At 40.5% G+C, this 24,763-nt stretch overlaps 1 protein-coding gene across 1 annotated transcript in view; it reads left to right on the forward strand.

Moving 5' to 3' along the window:
- znf804a (zinc finger protein 804A) overlaps positions 1-24,763 on the forward strand; it is a 242,407-nt gene that overhangs the window by 155,605 nt on the left and 62,039 nt on the right. Inside the window, exon 2 of the mRNA XM_078404071.1 lies at positions 13,975-14,118. Within this exon, the coding sequence (XP_078260197.1) occupies positions 13,975-14,118 (144 nt within the window). The remainder of the gene's footprint in view (positions 1-13,974; positions 14,119-24,763) is intronic.

Here is a 24,763-nt window from a genome sequence, read left to right on the forward strand (position 1 = left end):
TTCTCAATTGCGAAAATGTCAAAAAGATATTCCCTTCATAGCAGTCTCCTATATTTTTAATACCCTTCCGTTCCCAGAGTTGTAGTATTTGATTATTCCAAGCAAACGGCAATAATCCATTTTTTACTAATGGAGTTTTAGCTGTTAAGAAAAATCTTTTATCCTTAACTTTAACTGTTTTCAACAATGTATTAATTAAATGTTTTAGCAAAGGTGACTCTTTATCCTTAACTAATAGCTTCGCTTCCCATTTATATATAAATTCTTCTGGACAAGATTCTTTTATTTTATCCATTTCAATTTTAACCCATGCTGTTTTTCCACCCTCTCGATAAAAGGATGAAATAAAACTCATTTGTGCTGCCAGATAGTAATTTTTAAAATTTGGTAATTGCAATCCACCTAATTCAAATTTCCATGTTAATTTTTCCAGAGACACTCTTGGCATTTTACCTTTCCAAAGAAAATTCCTCACAGTTTTGTTCAATTCTTGAAAAAATTTATTTGGCAAAGGTATAGGCAGTGTTGAAAATAAATACTGTATCCTCGGAAAAATATTCATCTTAATACAATTCACTCTCCCTATCAATGTAATTGGAAGATTCATCCATTTCTTCAAAAAGCGAGTTGTTAACGGAGAAGTGGACTCTTTTCCATCTCTTTATGAACTACAGACAAGTTCGAGCGAACAAATTGAAGATGGGGTGATGATTATTAGACAATAGACAATAGGTGCAGGAGTAGGCCATTCGGCCCTTCGAGCCAGTGCCACCATTCAATGTGATCATGGCTGATCATTCTCAATCAGTAATAGTTACTTTATTGTTACATGTAGCTCGATGTAACACTACATACAATCCAGGATAATCATACTACAGTCCACCTTCGTTATTATGGATCCCTTTATACCGATTTCAGTTATAGCAGACAAAATCTGTTGTGACCCAGGCCTCCGTTCATATTGGGAGCATGGGACTGAGTTCAAAATGAAATTATAGTGTATTATTTATTTATCTATTTATTCATTTATTTATTTGTTTATTTGTTTGTTTATAATGTTTAAAGTATTATGTATTTTGTGTTCTTTCCTGTTTATCGTGTGTCTTGTTTAGTGTATGTTTATTGACTGTTTTTCCAATACTGTACATATTCACCCCCTTATTCAGTTATAGCCCTCAATTGGCAATAACAGACAGCATCCCCCACCTGTGGTCTATCACAACAAGGGTTACCTGTATTCATAAGCACAATCACACATAAGAAAAAGAGTGTAATGATTGAGTATATTTCTTCTGGGGCTAGACACAAAAAGCTGATGTAACTCAGCGGGGACAGGCAGCTTCTCTGGAGAGAAGCGATGGGTGACGTTTCATATATATATATTTATTTATTTTCATATTTCAGATACAGCGCGGAAACAGGCCTTTTCGGCCCACCAAGTCCGCACCGCCCAGTGATCCCCGCACACTAACACTATCCTACACACACTAGGGACAATTTTTACATATACCCAGTCAATTAACCTACATACCTGTACGTCTTTGGAGTGTGGGAGGAAACCGAAGATCTCGGAGAAAACCCATGCAGGTCACGGGGAGAACATACAAACTCCTTACAGACGGCGTCCGTAGTCAGGATCGAACCCGAGTCTCCGGCGCTGCATTCGCTGTAATGCAGCAACTCTACCGCTGCGCTACCGTGCCGTTTCGGGTTAAGACCCTTCGTATGAGGCAGTACTTAAAGAGTAGGCATGTTTTCCAGCAACATTTTGTTTTAGCTTTCAAGTATCAAGTTGTTAAAAATATCAAGTCATAAGGTCATAAGATCTTAAATGATAGAAGCAGAATTAGGTCATTCGGCCCATTGTGTGTCTTGTGTTCTTTATTGTCTACTGCCGGACCCTGACGTGAGAGGACGCTGGCGCTTTTTGTTCGCCGCTTCTCTGTCAGGACAGTTCGTTTGTTTGTTTTTATGTCTTGACTGTTTTGTAAAGCGTCTTTGAGCATTTGGAAAAGCGCTATAAAAAATAAATGGTTATTATTATTATTATTATTATTATCAAGTGTACTCCACCATTCAATTATGGCTGATCTCTCTCTCCTTCCTGACCCCATTCTCATGCCTTCTCCCCATAACCTCTGACACCCCCTTCTCCCCATCACTCCTGAATCTCACTGTTACTGGCATTTCTGTTTCACCCATATTTCACTCACCCATTTGTGTTCCATCCCGTCAGCCACCAGAAAGCCACAGTTCTCAGTGACGGATTTTAAATAATATTATTAATGAGTGGGAGAATTGAAAAAAATAAATGTTAATATTTAGGGAAGAGCATGACTGTGCTTTTTTTTTCTGGCTTGAAGTAATTATGGTTTATATTTCTTGTAAGTAGATGGAGTCCAATTGAATTAAAAAATATATATCTGGAATCCAAGAGTGCCTGAATAACTTAGAATAACTTGAGTGGTTTGATTTGAGATGATTGAAGATGCATGACCCACACTGCATCAAAAAGCACATGCAGCAGCAAATGTTAAAGTCTGAGTTAATACTTATGATGGACTGAACATCTGGAATTATGGCAGTTAATCCCATTTCATACACTTTGCTTCCTGAAAGTATCTCACTTACAGCCCCATAATCCAGGCTTGTGGGAATACTGGTGCCTCAGAAATGACTTGCATGAATTCATCATCTGCTCCACAAGGTTTTCCAATCCTGGGATGTTACCACCCTAGATAGCTGACAATGCATCACAGAGTATTATTAAGATCTGGCTGTCAGGGCCATGTGCAGGAACAAGAGTGCCTGATAGTTATTTCAAGGTGTCTTGTAGTTGATAAGAGAGAGCTAGATAGAGCTCTTAAGGATAGCGGAGTCAGGGGGTACGGGGAGAAGGCAGGAACGGGATATTGATTGAGAATGATCAGCCATGATCACATTGAATGGCGGTGCTGGCTCGAAGGGCCGAATGGCCTACTCCTGCACCTATTGTCTATTGTCTATAAGAGACATAGAACATAGAACGCTACAGCACAAGGACAGGCCTTTTGGCCCACAATATCTGTGCCCAACATGATGCTAAGACCATTATTTATTTACCTGCACATAACACATATCCCTCCATTCCTGGCATATGTGTCTATCTAAAAGTCTTTTAAGTACCATTAGTGTATCTGCCTCAACCACCCTCCTCGACAGCACATTCCAGGCACTTATCACCCTCTGTGTAAAAAAACTTGCCCCGCACATCTCTTTTAAACTTTGCCCCTCTCACCTTTAACCTCTGCCCTCTAGTATTTACATTTCCATCCTGGGAAAAATATTTAAAGACCTTTACAGCTTTCAACAACCAAATCATTTATTCAAGACATGTATTTCTTTACCAAAGAAGGCACAGACAAACCTTACTATTTGCATTCATCCATTGCTCAGAATCAAACAGCAGAATACTAATGACTGTCTCTGATGACTGTAGCGAGCTTTTGAAGTGTGCTTCATTTGCTGGTGTTATGCATGTCAAAGCATACAATGACCCTTTACGTGCCCATTGCAACTTCAGCCCAAAAGTAAAGACTTTCTTTCCATCAGGCCTAAATAAACCACTTCTTACTGCACAAAGACATAGTCACTCCTCAGGAACTAACTGTTTTGCTTATGAAGGCTTCTAAATAATTCCAAGCATTTGGAAGCCTCCTTTAACAACATCATCACTTTGGTTGCATGGATGACTTCAATATATTTTATAATATCGATAAAAGCCACATCATCAGCAATTTTGAAATAGTGCCTAATATTTCCATATTTTGCATGCATACATCGTTTAAAGATATCTCACTAACAAAATAATTGCATATATTTTCTCCAAGATTTATCAGAAACTTGTTCCCCTATGATTTTTTTGATGTCTTCTATAATCAGAGGTTACCTTATGTTAAGAATTAAAGCAGCCAGCATCACCAGAGACCCACACCATCCTGGCCACACACTCATTTCACCCCTGCCATCGGGAAGAAGGTCAAGAGCCTGAAAGCTGTAACGTTCAAGTTCAGGGACAGCTTCTTCCATACAGCCATCAGGCTATTAAACACTACAACCTCAAATAAGCTCCGAAGTACAATAGACTATTATTATTATTATTGAAGGTATCACAAAATGCTGGAATAACTCAACGGGTCAGGCAGCATCTCAGGAGAGAAGGAATGGGTGACATTTTGGGTCAAGACCCTTCTTCAAACTGATGTCTGGGGAGGGGGCTGGACAAAGATAGGATGTAGTGGGTAACAGGAAGACAGTGGGAGAGGAGAACTGTGAAGGGGGAGGGGAAAGGGAGGGACAGAGGAAATATCTGGTTAGAGAAATCAATGTTAATAACCGCTGGGGTGTAAGCTGCCCAAGCGAAATATGAGATGCTGTTCCTCCAATTTGCGGTGGGCCTCACTATGACAATGGAGGAGGCCCATGACAGAAAGGTCAGACTGGGAGCGGGAGGGGGAGTTGAAATGCTGAGCCACCAGGAGATCAGGTTGGTTAAGGCGGACTGAGCGAAGGTGTTGAGCGAAACGATCGCCGAGCCTGCGTTTGGTTTCGCTGATGTAGAGAAGTTGACATCTGGAACAGCGGATACAATAGATGAGGTTGGAGGAGGTGCAGGTGAACCTCTGCCTCACCTGGAAAGACTGTTTGGCACCTTGGATGGAATCGAGGGGGGAGGTAAAGGGACAGGTGTTGAATCTCCTGCGATTGCAGGGGTTAGTACCTGGGGAGGGGGTGGTTTGGGTGGGAAGGGACAAGAGGTCCAGGGAGTTACGGAGGGAGCGGTCTCTGCGGAAAGCAGAAAGGGGAGGAGATGGGAAGATGTTTCCAGTAGTTGGATCCCGTTGGAGGGGATGGAAATGTAGGATGATAATTTGTTTTATATGCTGGCTGATGGGGTGGAAGGTGTGGACAAGGGGGACACTATTCTTGTTACAAATGGGGAGAGGGTGAGCAAGAGTGGAGCTGCGGGATATAGAGGAAGCCCTCGTGAGACCCTCACCTATAATGGAAGAGGGGAACCCCCGTTTCTTATAAATGAGGACATCTCTGATGTCCTAGTGTGAAACACCTCTTCCTGGGTGCAGATGCGGCGTAGACGGAGGAATTGGGAGTAGGGGATAGAGTTTTTACAGGACACAGGGTGAGAAAAAGTGTAGTCAAGATAGCTGTGGGAGTCAGTAGGTTTGTAGTAGATGTCGGTCACTAGTCTGTCTCCTGTGATGGAGATGGTGAGGTCCAGAAACAGTAGGGAGATGGTCCAAGTTATTATTATTATTAATATTATTATTATTATTATTATTATTATTATTATTATTATTATTATTATTATTATTATTATTATACTATTGTTTGTTTTTCGAGTGTGTGTATGTATATATACGTATGGATATATATATATATGTGTGTGTGTATTTGGAGTATATATACACACTGAACTTTTTTCTCTCGTTTATCATATTGTTTACAGTGTACTATGTTTACATATTCTGTTGTGCTACAGCAAGTAAGAATTTAATTGTTCTATCTGGGACATGTGACAATAAAACACTCTTGACTCTTGACTCGACTATTGGACCAGCCCACCACACTAAAACCATTCACCCTTTCTTATAACTAATTTTTTTAGTTTAGTTTAGAGATGCAGCGCGGAAACAGGCCCTTCGGCCCACCGGCTCCGCGCCGACCAGCGATCCCCGCACATTAACACTATCCTGCACACACTAGGGACAATTTTTACATTTTCCAAACCAATTTATCTACAAACCTGTACGTTTTTGGAGTGTGGGAGAAAACCGAAGATCTCGGAGAAAACCCACGCGGGTCATGGGGAGAACTTACAAACTCCGTACAGACAGCACCCGTAGTTGGGATCGAACCCGGGACTCCGATGCTGTAAGGCAATAACTCTACCGCAGTGCCACCGTGCTACCTTTCTCTGCCTTAAATTGGCATATTGGTACTGAGTCATCTCCATTCCCTGGGGAAGAGCTTTTCATCAGCAGTCTCACTTTTCACACCAAGCTTTGTCCCGTTCCATGGTCACAGCTCCAGCCTTTGCTGCTGCTGTTGCTGTGTGACAATACACTACATCAGCACTAACTTTAAACACTGTCAAAACTCTTCCGACATTCTTATAGAAGCCAATTCCAATGCTTAGCTTTTTTTTATGAACACTTAAATGTTAAATCTTGAACGTAGATTGAATTTGCTCATCCATTAAACTACTCTCAAACTTGTCCCACTGTGCAGGGTGCAAGAAAGGAACAAAGTTACAACAAATTATTCAATACTACACCACTAAATAATCACCAATACTGTCATCTTAACTTGGGATTCTTGTGCTGAATTTGTAACTTTCAATGATCTTGGAATAGTGTCTAGAGTCAAGAAACGAATCACTTTTTATTAGGCCGATTCTCCAACCTTCTCTCCGGTACAGACTCATACTTAAGGCCACCATCGATATTGTAAAATAATAACATATTTCTCATCTCAAAGGGAGACCATTATGAAGCAAATCAAGACTATAATAAATGTCAATCTCTAAAACCTGTAATGTGTCGTTGCCAGGGGACTATTGTCCCCTTTCTATATTCTGCAACAAAATCTCTAAAACCTAATCTCTGCTTCGTCAAAATGTATTCCAATAAGTGAATGTAAATGGCCTCACTCATAATTTATTTCCTCTTCATTCAAATCCATATGGGTTATTCCATCTTTAGACCTTATAGTGGCTTCTCAAACCACAATCACTCCCTCATTACTGAAAATGATGTTATGAATCCAAACCTTGGCACAAGTACATTCGATTCTCAATTCTTTAAAAGCAATGTTATCAAGTCCAAACCTCAATACACGTATCCTTGATTCTCACTTCTTTAAAAGCCATATTATCAACATTCCTAATCTAAATACAAGTATCCTGAATTCTCATTTCTTTAAAAGCCATATCAACAACAATCTTGAGATAGTGCCTAAAACTTCAATTTTTAGCATGCATACATCGTTTGAAGATATCTCACTAACAAAACAAATGCACACATCTTCTCCAAGATTTATCAGGAACTTATCCCCCTATGACACAGTAGGATATGTATTGGCTTTAAGACCAACGAGATAATAAACCTTGTGTGAAGAAGGGTCTCGACCCGAAACGTCACCCATTCCTTCTCTGCCTGTCCCACTGAGTTACTCCAGCATTTTGTGTCTACCTTAGATAATAAAATAAAATTGTTTAATAGATCTAAGTAATTTAGTCCATTTGTTTGAATTGTTAAACTGTTTTATTTATATACCTTAGTGTAGAGATTTGACCAGATTTCAAACTCCTTATCTCTCCAAAGAGAAGAATAAATTCTACGACTTACTTAAGGACATGCTACTTTGAAAATAATCAATTTATTTTCCTTCCCAAACTTTTGATATAATATTAGACATTACAAATTCCTAACTTTGCTGAATTAATCTTGTCAATTAATGCCTGTATGATCAAAAGAACATTATCAACGGGCCTTTGGCATTACTAAAATATATCAATTTCCTAATTATAGCCACAGGAATTTGTATTTTGTAGTTAGGCAGCTATCATGGATCTTGGCATAACAGATTCCATTTAAGAAGGTCTTGACAACATTTCTAATAATCCAGTCCATTCTTATTAAACTCCTCCGAAAACCACTGATCAAAGTGAAATAATCGTGGAACCTATGGAATCTCATAGATACTTTGCATATATACCATTTGGGTGCATTCTGACTTACACTTACTTATATTATTATTCCAAATATGTGTCAAGCCATTAGTCACCAATGAATCCAATTTAACATATCAGGTGGACCTCTAGAGATTGTGCGTTCTCTCCGTGATCTGCGTGGGTTTTCTCCGGGAGCCCCGGTTTCCTCCCACACTCCAAAGTACAGGTTGGCAGGCTAATTGACTTGGTAAAATTGTAAATTGTCCCCAGTGTATGTAGGATAATGTTAGTGTGTGGGATCGCTGATCGGTGCAGACTCGGTGGGTCGAAGAGCCTGTTTCTGCGCTGTATCTCTAAACTAAACCAAAGTAAGTTACACAGCACGGAAACAAGGCCTTTGACCCACCTTGTCTACGTTGACCAACTTTGCATACTGGGTTAGTCCCATTTGCACACAATCCTCTTAAACCCTGTCAATCCATATATATATATTCAAATGCCTTTTAAAAGTCATAATTGTATCTGCTGATCTATCAATTAATCCTCGGAATTAACAATATCTGAACCTCCAGGATAGAGAATTCCATAGATTTACCACCCTCCGAGTGAAATAAAATCCCCTCCTCCTGGTCCTAAATGGCCTCTCTCATACTTTGTCATGGTGCCCCTGTTCAAGACTCCTTAGCCAGGGGAAGCATCTTCCTTGCACCAAGCCTCCTGAGCCTTGTAAGTATTTGTTTATGGGATTTCCTTTCATTATTCATACTTAGAATCAAGCTAGGTTCATGCTATGCCACATTGATTTAATCTCTAGCTCTCTGGTGAATATATGCTTTGCCCAATGCTTCCTCAAGGTAAGGTATCCAAAAGTGAATGCAGCACTCAAGATGGTACAGTATCTGACTAAGGTGTTGTGCAGTCAAAGACCGGCTTTCTATTCATCTTTTATGGTTCTTTTTTCTATACTTGTTCCCTAGCTTTAGTTGATTTATAAACGCCAACATTTGCTTCTTCATCCTCATGTCCTTTCGCGATTAACATTTTTTCCCCTTTTTCTAAATATTGGCATGAAAGTTAAGATAATCGCATTTTCTTTGGGACGTGGGAGGTTGAGCAAGATCTAGCAAATGAACAAAAATGGAGCAATTTTGCCTCACAGAAAGGTCGAAACTTGAGGAAACATAGAGTTGAAATAAATGGTAGAAAGATTAATGAGGATAAAAGGAGAAATAATTTCGCCAGAAGAGTTGTAAAAGTCTGGAACTAATTGACTGAAAGAGTGAAGGTGATGAAATCCTCATCACATATAAACTATACTTGCAAGTGCACCTGAAAAACCATTACCATTGATTGCAGACCGAGTACTAAAGGTGGGATTAGGCTGGATAGTTCATACTTGACCAACTCAGACATAATATCATTGATTCATCGAGTCATACAGCATGGTCTGTATCTCTTGATTCCTTTCCCCTGACTCTCAGTCTGAAGAAGGGTCTTGACCCGAAACGTCACCCATTCCTTTTCTCCAGAGACGCTGCCTGACCCACTGAGTTATTCCAGCTTTTTGTGTCTATCTTCAGTTTAAACCAGTATCTGCAATTCCCATGTATATATATACTGAACTTTCTTTTCTTTGTTTATTATGGCCTGCAGTCTGAGAAGGATCCTGACACATTGAGTTACTCCAGCATTTTGTTCCTTTCTCAGGATATTAATATACTTTGACAGCTTAAACCTTCTAATCTCTTATTAGTAAAATGACTTTATTAACGAGTTATGTTAAAGGTTCATTTATGCTGCTGCTATTTTCCTTTATTAAAGAAAGCATAACACATTACTTCCAGTAACAAATTCAGTAACACATTCCAATGAGTGTTTCTTCTCCATTTCGACTGATGTTAATTAAAATGACTGAATATGCAGTTTATAACATAGATCAAATCCCTTATGAAACTGTGACACCTCATATTCACAGTCCTTTATTATTGTTCCTCGTAAATAACAAAGACATAGCAACATTTTTTTTCCTTGAAACATTGCATCAAAGTGTTCTTGGATCATAAGTAATTCAGGCCAACTGTGGTGTTAATGTGAAGGATTTATCGAGGTTAACGCTACATTCTTCACATATGTTGCTAGATGTTCTGTACTCAAGGTTCTGGAAAACAGATCATTAATTAAAGGTGATTTGAAAAAGCCGCAACACCAGAGAAAATGGAAATTCAAGAACTAAAACCGAGGCACATTCAGAATGTAAAAGCAATAGTCTGATCCATTGGGTAAATCTAGATCAAGTATAATTAAAATCAGATAGACACATTGTCCCTTCATTTTTGTTAAAGTGGTGTTATCTAAGGGAAACAAAAGGCAGCGTCAAATAATTGCTAGTTTAGGCACATTGTATCGTGTGGGGATATCCAGCTAATATCTCCCATGACAGCACTGAAAACTTTATCTTGTGTGGATAGAATATTCCATTTTCATTCAGGAGTCATGTTAAAATCACAGGCTTGAAATATAACATCTGAAATCTCATGAACATAATAGTTTTTCTTAAAATAGAATCTTATTTATTGTGTAGGAAGGAACTGCAGATGCTTGTTTAAACCAAAGAGAGACACAAAAAGCTGGAGTAACTCAACGGTACAGGCAGCATCTCTAGAGAGAAGGAATGGGTAACGTCCCGCATCAGGACCCTTCTTCCTACTCCGGGGGCATTGTAATGTTTGCTTCAAACAGAACAATGTTAGTTTAAAAACAGTTGATTTAAATGTTAGTTTAAAACAGAACAAAATTATATTTTCAAGTAAAAAATATGAGATGCTGGAAATGCTCAGGAATCTGGAAGTGTCTACAGACAGCTATACAAGACATTGATAAGGCAGCATTTGAGGTGCTGTGTCACCTAGCTTTTGGAAGGATGTCATTATTCTGGAAAGGGTGCAAACTAAATTATCCATGTTACCGATTTAGAGGGTTTGAGCTGTAAGGAGAGGCTGGATAGACTGGGACTGTTTCCCCTGGAGTGCAGGGAGCTGGGGGTGATCTTACAGATGTGTATAACTTCATAAAGGACACAGATAAGGATCAAGGTGAGGCGGGAAAGACTCAGAAGGGACCTGAGAGACATCTTTACACACAGAGGGCAGTGGGTATATGAAATGAGCTGTTAGAGGAAGTGGCAGATGTGGTTACAATTATGACATTTAAAATAAAAGCATTTGGACAGGTACATGAATAGGAAAGGTTTGGAGGGATATGGGCCAAATGCAGGCAAATAAGACTAGCTTAGGCATCTTGGTCGAGACGGAGGGCATCATGGATGAGATGGGCCAAAGGTCTTTTCCTGTGCTGTACAGTTCTATGTCTCGACGAGTGAGCAACAGTGTTAGCAGGTTGGATGACATTGAGGGCGAGCTGCCACACTGAAGATGGGAGTGTGGAAGTCGGGGAACTGACTTCCCACTCAAAAATAGACACAAAATGCAGGAATAACTCAGTGGGACAGGCAGCATCTCTGGCTGGAAGGAATGGGTGACGTTTCGGGTTGAGACCCAAAATGTCACCCATTCCTTCTATCCAGAGATGCTGCCTGTCCCACTGAGTTACTCCAGCATTTTGTGTCTACGGTGTAAACCATCATCTGCATTTCTTTCCTACACATGTCTTCCCACTCCCACTTCCCACTTCCTACTCCCCCGCTTCTCAACAGTCTCCCACCTGAGATCCAGGGCATTCTTATTTGTTTGGTGAGTTGGATGCACTTCCCTTAATAGTGCTACAGTGTTACAGCAAAAGAGAAAGTGCATAAAGAAAAGAAAAAAATGCAAAGGCCGCAATGATGCAGGTTGGAGGATCATGGCTACATCTTAGCTTATGAGAGGCCCATTGAGTAGTCTGACGACAGCGGAGAGGAAGCTATTTCTGAATCTGGTGCTATGTGCTTTCAAGTTTTTGTATCTTCCCTCTAATGGGAGAGGGGACAAAAGGGAATGACTTGGGTGTAAGTGGTCTATGATTACATTGGCTGCTTTCCTCAGGCATAGTGAAGTGTTGATGGTGTCAATGGGGGTGGGGGCTGGTTTGTGTGACAGACTGGGCTGCATTACTGACTTGTCTACACTCTAATGCTCAAATGGTTATTATTTAAAAGACAACAATTCACTTGTACCACTTTCAGTTTAACGCTGCATTTGCTGTTGAGGATGTCACTGAGCCATAGTGTGATACAGCATGGAAACAGGCCCTGTGACCCATCTTGCCCACGCTGACCAGGGTGCACCATCTTCACTAGTGTATGGCCCATATCCCTCTGAACCTTTCCTATCCAAGTACCTGTCCAAATGTCTTTTAAATGTTGTTATAGTTTCTGCCTCAACTACTGCTCGTGGCAGCTCATTCCATATACCCACCACCTTCTTACTGAAACGTTGCCCCCTCAGTTACATATTCAATCTTTCCCCTCTCACCTTGAACGTGTTTTCTCTGGTTCTCGATTCCCCTATTCTGGGTAAAATACTCTGTGCATTTACCCTATCCCACTCATGATCTTACACACCTTATTCATGCCCTTCAGCCCAACTTGCCCATGCCGACCAACAAGCCCCATCTGCACTAGTCTCACCTGCCAGTTTTTGGCCCATATCCCGCTAAACCTACCCTATCAATGTACCTGTCCAAATGTTTTTTAAACGTTGCACTAGTACCTGCCTCAGCTACCTCCTCCAGCAGCTTGTTCCATACACCCACCACCCTTTTTGTGAAAACGTGACCCCCTCAGGTTCCCATTAAATCTTTCCCCCCTCACCTGTAACCTATGCCTCTGGTTCTTGATTCAAAATGTGGAATGTGTTAAATGGACATGGTTAAAAGCCCTGTCCATTATGAAGAAGGGAAAGTCCTCATTAGAAAAGAAAAAGAACATGGCAATAAAGAATAAAACAGAATAACAAAGCAGCAATTGGGGCATTGAGACATTGGATTTGAAATCCATGTTCGCACATATACTTTGAGTTAAAGTTAGCCACAAGCATAAACTTTGATTGCAGTTTGATACAATAAACTGGTCCAATTAATAGAAATTTCTTCAGTCACAGCAGGAATGGGAGCTAAATTTAGCTCAGAACAAAAAAATTCACGAGAGATTGTGATCAAAGAAAAGAATCTTGAAGTATCAGCAACCATTCATTTACACAGTGAAGCAGATGTGCATGATCAAGAAAAGCTTGACCTATTTGTCTAGAATGGGGAATAGGATAGTTTTTTTCTTTATAGACTGCCAAAGGGAGAAAGAAGGTAATTAATTCAAATGTAGTCAAGACATTCCCAAAAGAAGTTTAAGATAAAGTAAATCTTGATTTTTTTTTTTACAGTAATGAATTATATTGAGATTTAGGCAAGGCATAGATTCAAGAGCCAATCAAACAGCCCCTTGACTCTACTTCATCTTTCAGCAAGCTCATCGCTGATCCGTAGGGCGATCACATTTCCGTCCATCCCGTCTATAATCATTCCCTTCGGTATCCAAAATGTTATCTTAGTTTTCAAAAATACTTAATAAAATAAATTCCTCCTCATCTCCATCCTAAATAGTTGGCTTCCTTATCCCTAGGCTACCTCCCCCCTCCCTCCGCCCCCCCATCCCCCCACCCCAATCCTCCACCAGTTGAAGCCTCCAACCAGAAGAGACATCCTCTCAGTCTCTCCACTGTCAATCCCTTTCAAATCCTGAACATCTCTTCCAAACTCAGTGAATATGGGCTTATCGCCCTCCATCTCAGAAACCAATTTAGTGAATTTAGCAAAATAGTGTATGTTGCACTATTTAGAAGGCAATTATAAACTTTCTTAGATTTAGCGATCTGAACTTGTTTCTCACCTAAGCATAGTCTCACCAAATCCCCAAACAACATCGAGACTTCCTTAAATTTATCTCCAATGCTCTTTTTGAACCTACATATTTACTTTCTGTATTTCATGAACTAGCGCACGAGCATTTTAGTATTTTCTCACGGTTTAATAAAAATATATTTAATTCTTCCGCGCAAAAATAAAAAAGCACTTTCAAATTTTAATGTTTGAATTTACTTATGATTATTGCATGGTAAAATTTATGTACAAAGTCGGTGTATTAGAAGCTTGCGGCCACATAATTGCTGCATATTCGTCCGATAACCAGCTGGTACAAGGATGTTTTGAAAAGGACAAAATTTGGACTGACGGATTCTTTGATTTCTTCACAGGATTATGCTGAAAAAGAAAAAGCAATAACTAAAGCTTTGGAGGATCTGAAGGCTAACTTCTACTGTGAATTATGTGACAAACAATATTACAAACATCAGGAGTTTGATAACCACATCAACTCTTATGATCATGCTCACAAGCAGGTAAGGAAAAGGACCAACACATGCACATGAGAATTTTATTTGTAATATCTTTTTCGTACGATATGATGCACTTTTGTTGCAGTAATAAATGGGGGCACAGACAGTGACATTGATGTTCAAATTAACTCTCCGAGATTATTTCCGCTCTGTTATATTAGTGTGACTAAGTATGTAGTTACACTGCCATTCTTGCATAATATAAAAAGATTTTGGATACACAATTGAGCAATAACATAACGGAGCAATGAATCAAAGTGGCATTTTACTCTGAAGCGCATAAAGACCATTTTCAAGTATGTCGTCTCACACCATCAGCAGTTTGCAATTTCATGCAATAAACTCTATGGAAGGGAAGAATGACTTTTTTTTTAAGTGGTAGCAGCCAAAGATTGTGATGTTTTTAATGGCGATGAAAAACATTCAAACCCATTTTCAACATTAGCAAAAGGCAGAGGTATGCTCAGGCATAATTTAGTAATGTTTTATCTCATGTTTGGCAGTTGAATCGACATGAAAATAGCTTCAACATTGATGCATAATGGTAAATGCTTGTGGGGTTGTATCAGAAGAGGAGCCGCATAATATTTATCATATTTGGTAGTGTGGTATAATTGACTATTCTATAACTGTGCATTCTGAGATATCATGTTGTAAATTGCACCAGTAAGCAAAGTAGACATTCTCCCAGGGCCAATAGAGTCATAGAGGCATAGAGGCATTCAGCATGGAAACAGGCTCTTTGGCCCAAAGCGTCCATACTGACCGACATGCCCCATCCAAGCTAGTCCCAGTCGCTCGCGCCTGGCCCACGTTTCTCAAAACCTTTCCTGTCCATGTACTTGTCAAAATGTTTTTTTTAATGTTGTCATTGTACCTGCATCCTCTACTTCATCTGGCAGTTCATTCCATATACCCACCACCCTCTATGTGAAAACGTTACCCTTCAGAAATCTATCAAATATTTTCGCTCTCAACCGCATAAGGTCATAAGGAATAGGAGTAGAATTAAGCAATTCGGCCCATCAAGTCTACTCTGCCATTCAATCATGGCTGATCTATCTCTCCCTCCTGACCCCATTCTCTTGCCTTCTCCCCATAACCTCCATTACCTGTACTAATCCAGAACTTAAACCAATACCTTCCAGTTCTTGATTCCTTTACCCTGGAAAAAAAGATTTGGTGCATTCATTCTATCTCTTCCACTCGGATATACTACACCTCTATAAGATCACCCTCAGCCCCCTTCACTCTGAGGAGTAAAGTCCTAGCCTGCCCAACTTTTCCCTTTAGCTCAGGCCCATAAGCCCTGGCAATATCCTAGTATATCTTCTCTGCACTCTTTCCAGCTTAATGGCATCTTTCCTATAACATGGTGACCAAAGTAAATATAATGGCCTCAAACCAACATTTCGAACAACTGTAACATAATGTTCCATCTTCTATTATCAAATCCCTGACCGATGAAGGCCAGCATGCTTAAAAATCTTCTTCACCACCCTGTCAAACTGCAATGCCACTAAATACTGCTTCAATGTAAGATACAAGCCCTCCTATGTTTAGGAGGAATTGGCTAACCAATAAAATCTTGGGTTGTTGTAAATGAAGGCCAATTAAGTCATAATGTTTTATTAAATCGAATCTGATCCAAACTCTCTCTCTAATCACAGCCAATCTCATACTGGACTAGATCCAATTTGATTAAATTATGATCTAATACAACAGCAACTGATCCGGAAACAGCCAGATGTTTGGGCAGCACGGTGGCGCAGCGGTAGAGTTGCAACCTTACAGTGCTTGCAGCGCCAGAGACCTGTGTTCAATCCCGACTAAGGGTGCTGTCTGCACGGAGTTTGTATGTTCTCCCCGTGACCTGCATGGGTTTTCTCTCCACCCACACTCCAAAGACGTACAGATTTATAGGTTAATTGGCTTCGTGTTAATGTAAAAAATTGTCCCTAGTGTGTGTAGGATAATGTTAACGTGCGGGGATCGCTGGTCGGCGCGGACACGGTGGGCCGAAAGGCCTGTTTCCGTGCTGTATCACTAAACTACAACTAAACTAAACTCACACGCATGCCTCCTGATCAATACAAACACCAGCAGATCTTCTGAAGCAGAGGTTGTGTTTCTCAGCCCCTGAGCAGAAGTTCTTGCTAAAACGATCCATTAGTTTCAGAATGCTTTTTCTCCCAGTGTGCTGTTTGATTGCTGCGATGGGACCCGCTTTGATAGTATTTCATCTGACAGCAAGGTTATATAATTTAACTAATTGTTATTCATTGAAAGGCTTTCTTCTGTTTGCACATTCACGGAGCAGTGCTCTGACCACAATCACTCACCAAATGACTGTGCCTCCTATTCCTTATCTTCATAACTTGCCGCATTTAACATATAGACATTTTCAAACACATTGCAATTTGTCACATTTGAGAACATCAAATATCAGCTTCATCCAGTAATTTGTTTGCTTTCAAGAAGATGCTGCAAGCATGTTGTGAGTGGTTCGAAACAAATGCATCAATGTTACTATTGGAATTACTCATTTGTCTTATATTTCCTGATATTTCCTTATATATCTTAAATTTTTACAGACCGATTCCTTCTTTTCTAAAGATGGAATTTTTTGGACCCAATTTCTTAAAGGATATAAGCCTAGAAAGTATCATTGGTAATATTTGTAGATGATTGCTGTGTCTAACCATTTCCATTTTAACATTGCGGTTAAACCATTTGTCTTTACGAACTACACACTAAAGTAACTGAACACAAACATTTCATGAAACGTCGTGTTAAGCTCAGTATTCAATGGTTTCAATGCTGGTTTATTTGTCACATGTGCAGCTGCACTGTGAAATTATTTTAGCATATTTACACATGAGGGCACCTGCATGTTTTGGTGCCATTCCCAGTCAACCTCTCAGTATACTGGAGCATTTCCCAGTAAGTCTAGTTTTTTGGCCCACAGATAGGAAAGCCATAGTGAAGCAATAGCCCAGGTCTAAATTACCAAGGTCACACACATTTAGAAAAGCATAAAACCTAAGTACAGTAAACCCTCGATTTAACAGACCCCTTTATAATGGATTTTGGTCATAGTGGACGGAGCTGCCCATGCCAACCCTGGCTCGCAACGCCTCCCCAGCCTGTTACAGCCCCTGCCTCCGACGCAACCCCCGGCTCACAAGAGCCCTTCTTCACCCATCGCATGGCCATGTTGACATCGCTGTTGTTGTGGCTCATGTTGTAGCCCTTTCTTTAGGCCACCGCAAACGGCAGGACGCGTGAGGTTCCCTTCTCTCTCACCAGCTGCAGCTTCTTCCTGATGGCCTTCGCTGTCTACTCCCTGCTCCACCACCGTCTCCTCCTCCATCTCCTGCCGCTCTCTCCACTTGGCCTTTCACCCTTACCACTCCCTCACTGCCTCATCCCCCTCCATCTTCTCCCCCGGAGTTAGTGACAAACTCCGCTTTGGAAGATATCGGTGACTGCAGGGGAAGATGAGGAGGGGGCGGTGTGGGAGCGGGTGAGAGTCTGAGTGGTCTCTCAAACTGAGGTTGATGCACCTGCGACCCAACGTTGCTGTAAAAAACATAGAAATAATGGTTAAATAGATAGTGTGTGTCATAGCAGTGTGTTTAATGAGAAGAACAGGGGAAGCAAGCCTGTTGAGATCCACTGCTCTTAAACACATCATACGGAACCTTCAGGGACTAATGTTAACTGTAAAGCAAAATTTTACAGCTTCTGTGAACTAAAGGCGAACCGTCTTGGCTATTGTATAGTTTAGCCTGGATTATTAAAGATTGTCATTAATGGCCAAATAGGCAGGCTTAGAGTGAAGGAAGGAACTACAGATGTTGGTTTACATCGAAGATAGACACAAAGTGCTGGAGTGACTCAGTGGCACAGGCAGCATCTCTGGAGGGAAGGAATGGGTGACAGGTCTGAAGAAGGGCCTCGACCCGAAACATCACCCATTCCTTCTCTCCAGAGATGGTGCCTGTCCCGCTGAGTTACTCCAGCATTTTGTGTCTGTTTTTATGCTGGCTTAGAGTTGACTCATAGATACATAAATACATAGAAAATAGGTGCAGGAGTAGGCCATCCAACCCCTCGAGCCAGCACCGCCAATCAATGTGATCATGGCTGAACATCCACAATCAGTACCCCGTTCCTGCCTTCTCCCTATATTCCTTGATTCCGCTAGCCCTAAGAGCTCTATCTAACTCTCTTTTGAATGCATCCAGTGAATTTGCCTTCACTGCCTTCTGAGGCAGAGATTGCCACAAATTCATAACTCTCTGGGTTCCAGTGGGAGCTGATGCTCTGACTATAGATAGCCACAGATGCTAGGAAAACTTGACCACTCAGTTGAGCTTGGGTGGAAACCCAACCCAGATTCATCAAGCAGCGGTGAAGGGCTACTGGTAGAAGCATCCCCATATTCTTCCCCCTCTTTTCCAAAACTAATGCTACCTTGGACTGCAGCTTAATTTTAGCAAACTTTTGCATCTGAATGCACAACAACATGTGTAGTGCGTCTATGGCCATTTCTTGCCTGAATGAAATTGGCTGTGGATGTTCTTTGCTTGAAGGGCATGTATTTAATACAGACATTTTGGTTCTCATGCATTCCATATAAATCACCTGACACTCAATGTAACTCAGTGAAAAATCTGTTTCACGTACGGCTTGAACCTCAAAGATACATGTCAGAAATGTCACTCCCTATATATTCAGGTTGGGAGTCATTTTGCATTGTAAAGCAAAATGGTGACTTTGATTGGTTGGATGTTACACCATGTTTGCAATTTTCCTTTCCACAGTGTAATGTGGAATCAGATGTTATGGTGAGTGATTGGTCTGTTTGTGTTAATGTTGTACTGTAGCTATTGAACCTATCAGCAGTGTCTCCCTCCAACTGTTTTACAGTCTGGTTAATGTTGTATATTTCTGGAGTGGTTGATTTGGAAGGCATCAACAGCATGAAAATCTTAAGCCCATGCAACCTTTATTTATATCAGAGTTGTCACCCTGTTTCAGGAGTCTATTGTGCAAATATTCCCAACTGTATGCAGAAGGACATAAATGTAGGAGCCATTGAAGAGGGCAAACATGAGGGCAAACAGTGTTAAACTTTCACTACTAAATGACCCCTCCAGAGATTGCGGGCAAGCAACTTAAGTGTCGGTGAGACAGGTTTTGTTCTGGGTTTAGATGTGGCTAACAGTGAGAGAAAGCAATGCCTGATTGAATTCAACACTTCCAACTATTTACTGTCACATCAGCTTGGATGATTCTCACAACTTGTAAATCAGTACTGATGAAAGTTCATTGACCTGAAATATCAACTAATTTTCTCTCCGCAGATGCTACCTGACCTGTTTAAGTATTTCCAATTTTGTTCTGCTTCAATTCCATTCCCATTGATTTTAGTGTTATTGGCAAATACTGACCGCATGGCACATGTCTAACTATATATATGCAAGGAGGAAACCCAATATCTTTCAAATACTCTAGATTTCAAAACATACTTTTTTTTTTCATGAGGTATAAATTTAAGTATAAATCTTATCTACATCCATTCCAGCTTGACACCAACTTTCCTATAACATGGTGCCCAAAGCTGAACATAATACTCTAAATGCAGCCTCATCAACATCTTATGCATGACCTCCCAACTTCTGTACTCAATACTCCAACTGATGAAGGCCAATCAGACCAAAGCCTTTTTGACCACCCTATCTACATGTGATGTCACATTCAACGAACTATGTACTTGTATTCCTCGATCTCTCTGGTCTACAACACTCCCCAGAGCCCTGCCATTCACTGTGTAGGTCCTGCCCATGTTAGTGCTCCCAGGATGTGATACCTCACATTTCTCTGTATTATATTCCATCAGCAAGTCTTCAGCTCACCTGGCCAATCGATCAAGATCCTTCTGCAATTTTTGACAACCATCTTCACTTAATACAGTATCACCCACTTTTGTCTTATCTGCAAACTTGCTAATCATGCCTTGTACGTTCTCATCCAAATCATTGATATAGAAAGCATTTAACCTTCCAGATGAAAAGACTGTTAACATGGAGAAATACCTGGAAACTGTTCTTGTTGAAGTGTTGTAAGTAAAGTTGACCTTCCCAAATACAAGGAGGCCCAAAGATAGACATAAAAGTGCTGGAGTAACTCAATGGGTCATGCAGCATCTCTGGAGAAAATGGATGGATGACGTTTCAGATCGGGTTGCTTTGTTTCTACATGGAAGCCCACTTCTACAAAAGAAAAGTGACTTTCTGCAACGCTTTTATTTACCTGCATTACATAGAGGAAACCTGAAGGGAAACTAGTGAAAGAAAACATATCCATTCTGAAATCTTTAATCATGTGGGTTCCACAGTCACACACAGCTGAAAACCCAGGTGATTCTGGCCACAAGGCATTTATCTGCAATGAAAACACTTTGTTTACAATGTAGGAAAGCAGGAAACCATATCAGCTGCTCTATTCTGTAAGCAAAATCTTAGCATTTTCATCACATCAACTAATTGATTCTTGAATGGATCAAATGCTTTCATCCTCTCTTGTCCTATCCTATTGATCAGCAACGTATGAAGAAATCCTTCCTGACGTTAATCCTAAATTGAATTTCCCCTGCGCCTTTGTTCTAATATTCTGCTCTGCTTTAAAACAGTGTTCCAATTTTACTTACTACATTCAATATCTGTTTCTGCACGGTTCCCACTCATCCATCCTTTGCAAGATTGAAACAGCTATGTTTCTGGTCACTTTCCCAGTCAACCCTGTGATGAGGATTTTCTCCTCACTGTCCTTGTCATCAGGATGTGCCCGTTAGATCAAAGTGCCCAACAATGAAAGTTGACACATTTAGATTAGTTTAGTTTAGAGATACAGCGCGGAAACAGGCCCTTCGGCCCAACGGGTCCACGCAGACCAGCAATCCCTGTGCACCTGCACCATCTACACCCTAGGGATATTTTACAACTGAAGCCAATTAACCTACAAACCTGTACATCTTTGGAATGTGGGAGGAAACTGGAGAACCCAGGGGAAACTCATGTGGTCACGGAGAGAACGTACCAACTCCACACAGACAGCACCCGTGGTCAGGATTGAACCCTGGTCTCTGTAAGGCAGCAACTTACCGCTGCTCAACTGTGCCACCCATTAAGGAGAAACTTAGCCAAGTATGGACACTTTAAACATATCATATTTTGATAACTGCAATATTATAAACTTTTTAAAAATAATTTGATCGACTATAATAATTTAGAGCTGACTATATTTGAATTCCCAGATAAAATTCAACTTTATTTTTGCCTATTTTTCAGCATCTATATATAAAACATTTATAGGGGCCAAAATTTTTCATAGTCTTTTGGTTATGGTTAATTGTTCCATCAGCCGCAAATTAATAGTCAGCCTTGATGTTTTCAAGCAGGATTTAATTAAGATTCCCAATTTATAATCTTAAATCCATTGGGAAAACCAATTAAGTGAAAATCAGAAAAAGTGCTGACGTTGGAAATCCAAAATAAAAACAGAAAATGCTGGAAATACTCAGCAGGTCAGGCAGTAATGGGAGGGGAAAAAGTAGAGAGAATATTCGGGTTGATAACTTTATATCAAAACTCCGTGCCTTAGTTTGGGATGAATCTGCTTGTAATTCCAGGATTGAGATACTAGGGAGCTTTTCAGCAACTCAGTTCCTGAAAACATATATTCAACAAGCACAGCAGCGGCACAATGGGGCAGCGGTGGAGTTGCTGCCTTACAGCACCAGTGACCCGGGTTCGATCCTGACTACGGTGCTGTCTGTACGGAGTTTGTACTTTCTCCCTGTGACCCTGTGGAATTTTTCTGGGTGCTCCGGTTTCCTTCTGCACTTCAAAGACGTGTAGGTTTATAGGTTAATTGGCTTTGGTAAAAATTGTTAAATTGTTCCAAGTGTGTAGGATCGGCGTGGACACGGTGGGCAAAAGACGCATTGTGTCTCTGAAATCTAAGGTAAAGTCTAAAGGCATATTGATAAGCATTAGACTCCAGCAATCTTAGATAAACTATTGAACTTTTAATGTTGAAGTAGATAAAATTATCTCAAACTAGTTGGTGTATTATTCACAAAAACTACTTTGTCTATTTTCCATCATTCACTCACTGAAGTACATTTCCAGCTGCTCAATGCTGAGATACTGTCCAACCTAGTGGCTCCCTAAAAGTTGTTTATACCTTGCCATGAAAATAGTTCCCCACCCCCAAAAGGTTCTGATTTATGCCTTCAATTTATACCCTATCTATGCCTCTCAGAATTGTATATACTTCTATCATGTTTCTCCCTCAGCCTCCAACACTCCAGAGAAAACAATCCAAGTTTGCCCAGCCTTTCCTGATAGCTAACATCTTCTAATCCAGACAGCATAGTAGTAAACCTCTCTGAATCCTCACCTTAGCCTCCATGTTCTTCCTGTAATGGGATCACCAGAACCATGCACAATACTCCAAAGTCCTATAAACTGAATACATGTCCCCATAAGAAATAACAAAGAAAATCAAAAGGACACAAAGTAACTCAGCGATCAAGCAGCATCTCTGGAGAACATGGATAGGTGAAGTTTTGCGTCGCGATCGTTCTTCAGACCGACCCAAAACAATACCTATCCATGTTATCCAGAGATGCTGCTTGATTTGCTGTTACTCCAACACTTTATGTCCTATCGTGTGACCAATATCTCCAGTACCTTGATTCTACATCAAAGGAGATCAACTTAAAAACATGTGTTTGAGTCTACTTAAGTATCATTTCCTACTATTCTTCCCTTTGACGGGTTCTTTAGCAGTTTTTCCCCTACCATTAACACTATATGTATAAATGTATTTTACCACTTTTATTGGGTTCCTGATCAGAGTCACCAATATGAATAAAAGACTGTACGACACTACTGTTATCTACAAATGGTAATGCATTCCCGCATCAACAGAACCCAAACAAATACACCTAAATGTACACCCAAATAAATATCCATCTTTATGCAAATTGTACCCAGCCAGATAAAAGAGTTCAATGATTCTAAACTCAATGGCAATGTGTGGCTGTTCACACAATCCCTTCTCATAAAAGTTTGCCTGTAACTTTTCATAGCATTTTCTTTTTCCCCCAAAACTCCCATAAATGGCTCAATAAAGTTTATAGACAGTGATAAAAGCACTGAATCGCAAACCAAATGCCATGGGCAGCCATGTATCAAGTACAACCTGGTAGTTAGCTGGGTGATTTATTGATTACATTCACCTATTTACAAACACATGAGTGGAATTTTATTGCATGTTGCCATACTTTGCTCCACAGTGACACTCATTGTAAGCAACTATAATTTACAGGTCTTCCAGGAGGGTTGTAAATCACATCTGCTGACCTTGATGTACAAATAAAAAGGATCACAAGAGAATTACATTTAGTACAATGTCTTTTGTGGCCTCAAGTCATCCTGAAACACTACCACTTGCTTTCAGTGTATTCGCTGTTATAATGTCGTAAACAAAGTGGCTAATTTGCCCACTGCAGGCATCCTCAATGTAATAATGAGGAGATCATCTGTTTTTATGATGTTGGGAGAGGGGATAAAAAGTGGCCAGGGCACTGGGTTCATCTCTAATGATATTCTTTGAAATAGTGTTTGCACTGTCGATTTTCATCCGCTTCGCAGGGCAGAGAGGACCATTTTACCGTGCAAGGAGGAAGGAACTGCACAGGCTGGTTCAAACTGAAGATAGACACAAAATACTGGAGTAACTCAGCGGGACAGGCAGCATCTCTGGGGAGAAGGAATAGGTAGCGTTTTGGGTTGAAACCCCTCCTCATCCAAAAAAGGGCGTCTCCAATAGAGACGCAGACTGGGGTATCAGACTTGGTTTTTGATCCAAGTGTGTGGAGTGAGGACTCGAACATGCACCTGCCTGGCTTAGAATGGACAGTATCACCAACTCAGTCAAGGATAGGATGACACAGCATTGTCATTGGAAAGTTTACCTTCACCACTGACGAGTAATTGTCCTGCTATTTGCAATCAGCCACTAATAATAATAATAATAATGCATTACATTTATATAGCGCTTTTCAAACACTCAAAGACGCTTTACAGGGATTACTAGAACATAGAGAAGTGAATAAATAGATAAATAAGTAAACGAACAGAAAAAGGAGACAGAAGGTGAGGTGACAGTCAGTGGTTGAAGGCAGTGCTGAACAGCAATTCTATGCTTTAAAGCATTTTAAATTTGAGCCTGGAATCAATTTCTTTATTTACCTTTTCTCAAGACGTAGTTTTGGTATTTTGCTCCAAATTGTCTTCCCCTTTCCTCTCCATCCCCAAAAGGGCAAATCTATGACAGAATGCTCATGTATCTTGAATGTCTCTCATTGTTAGTCGTGTTTATGTGGGCCTTCGTCATCAGAGGGATATCAGAACCCAACCCTACACTCACTCCTTGTCCAAACATCAGCACACTTGCAGAAGGAATGATTGACGAGATCAGGAACAAGACGGCCTGATCAGTTTATTCTCACTAAATTGGCCGCTCAGGCATTTGCAATGTTTCCTGGCTGAATGTAGAGAACTAACAG

Source organism: Rhinoraja longicauda, chromosome 8 (assembly GCF_053455715.1).
Source record: "Rhinoraja longicauda isolate Sanriku21f chromosome 8, sRhiLon1.1, whole genome shotgun sequence".
In the NCBI taxonomy this organism is placed as follows: Eukaryota; Metazoa; Chordata; class Chondrichthyes; order Rajiformes; family Arhynchobatidae; genus Rhinoraja; species Rhinoraja longicauda.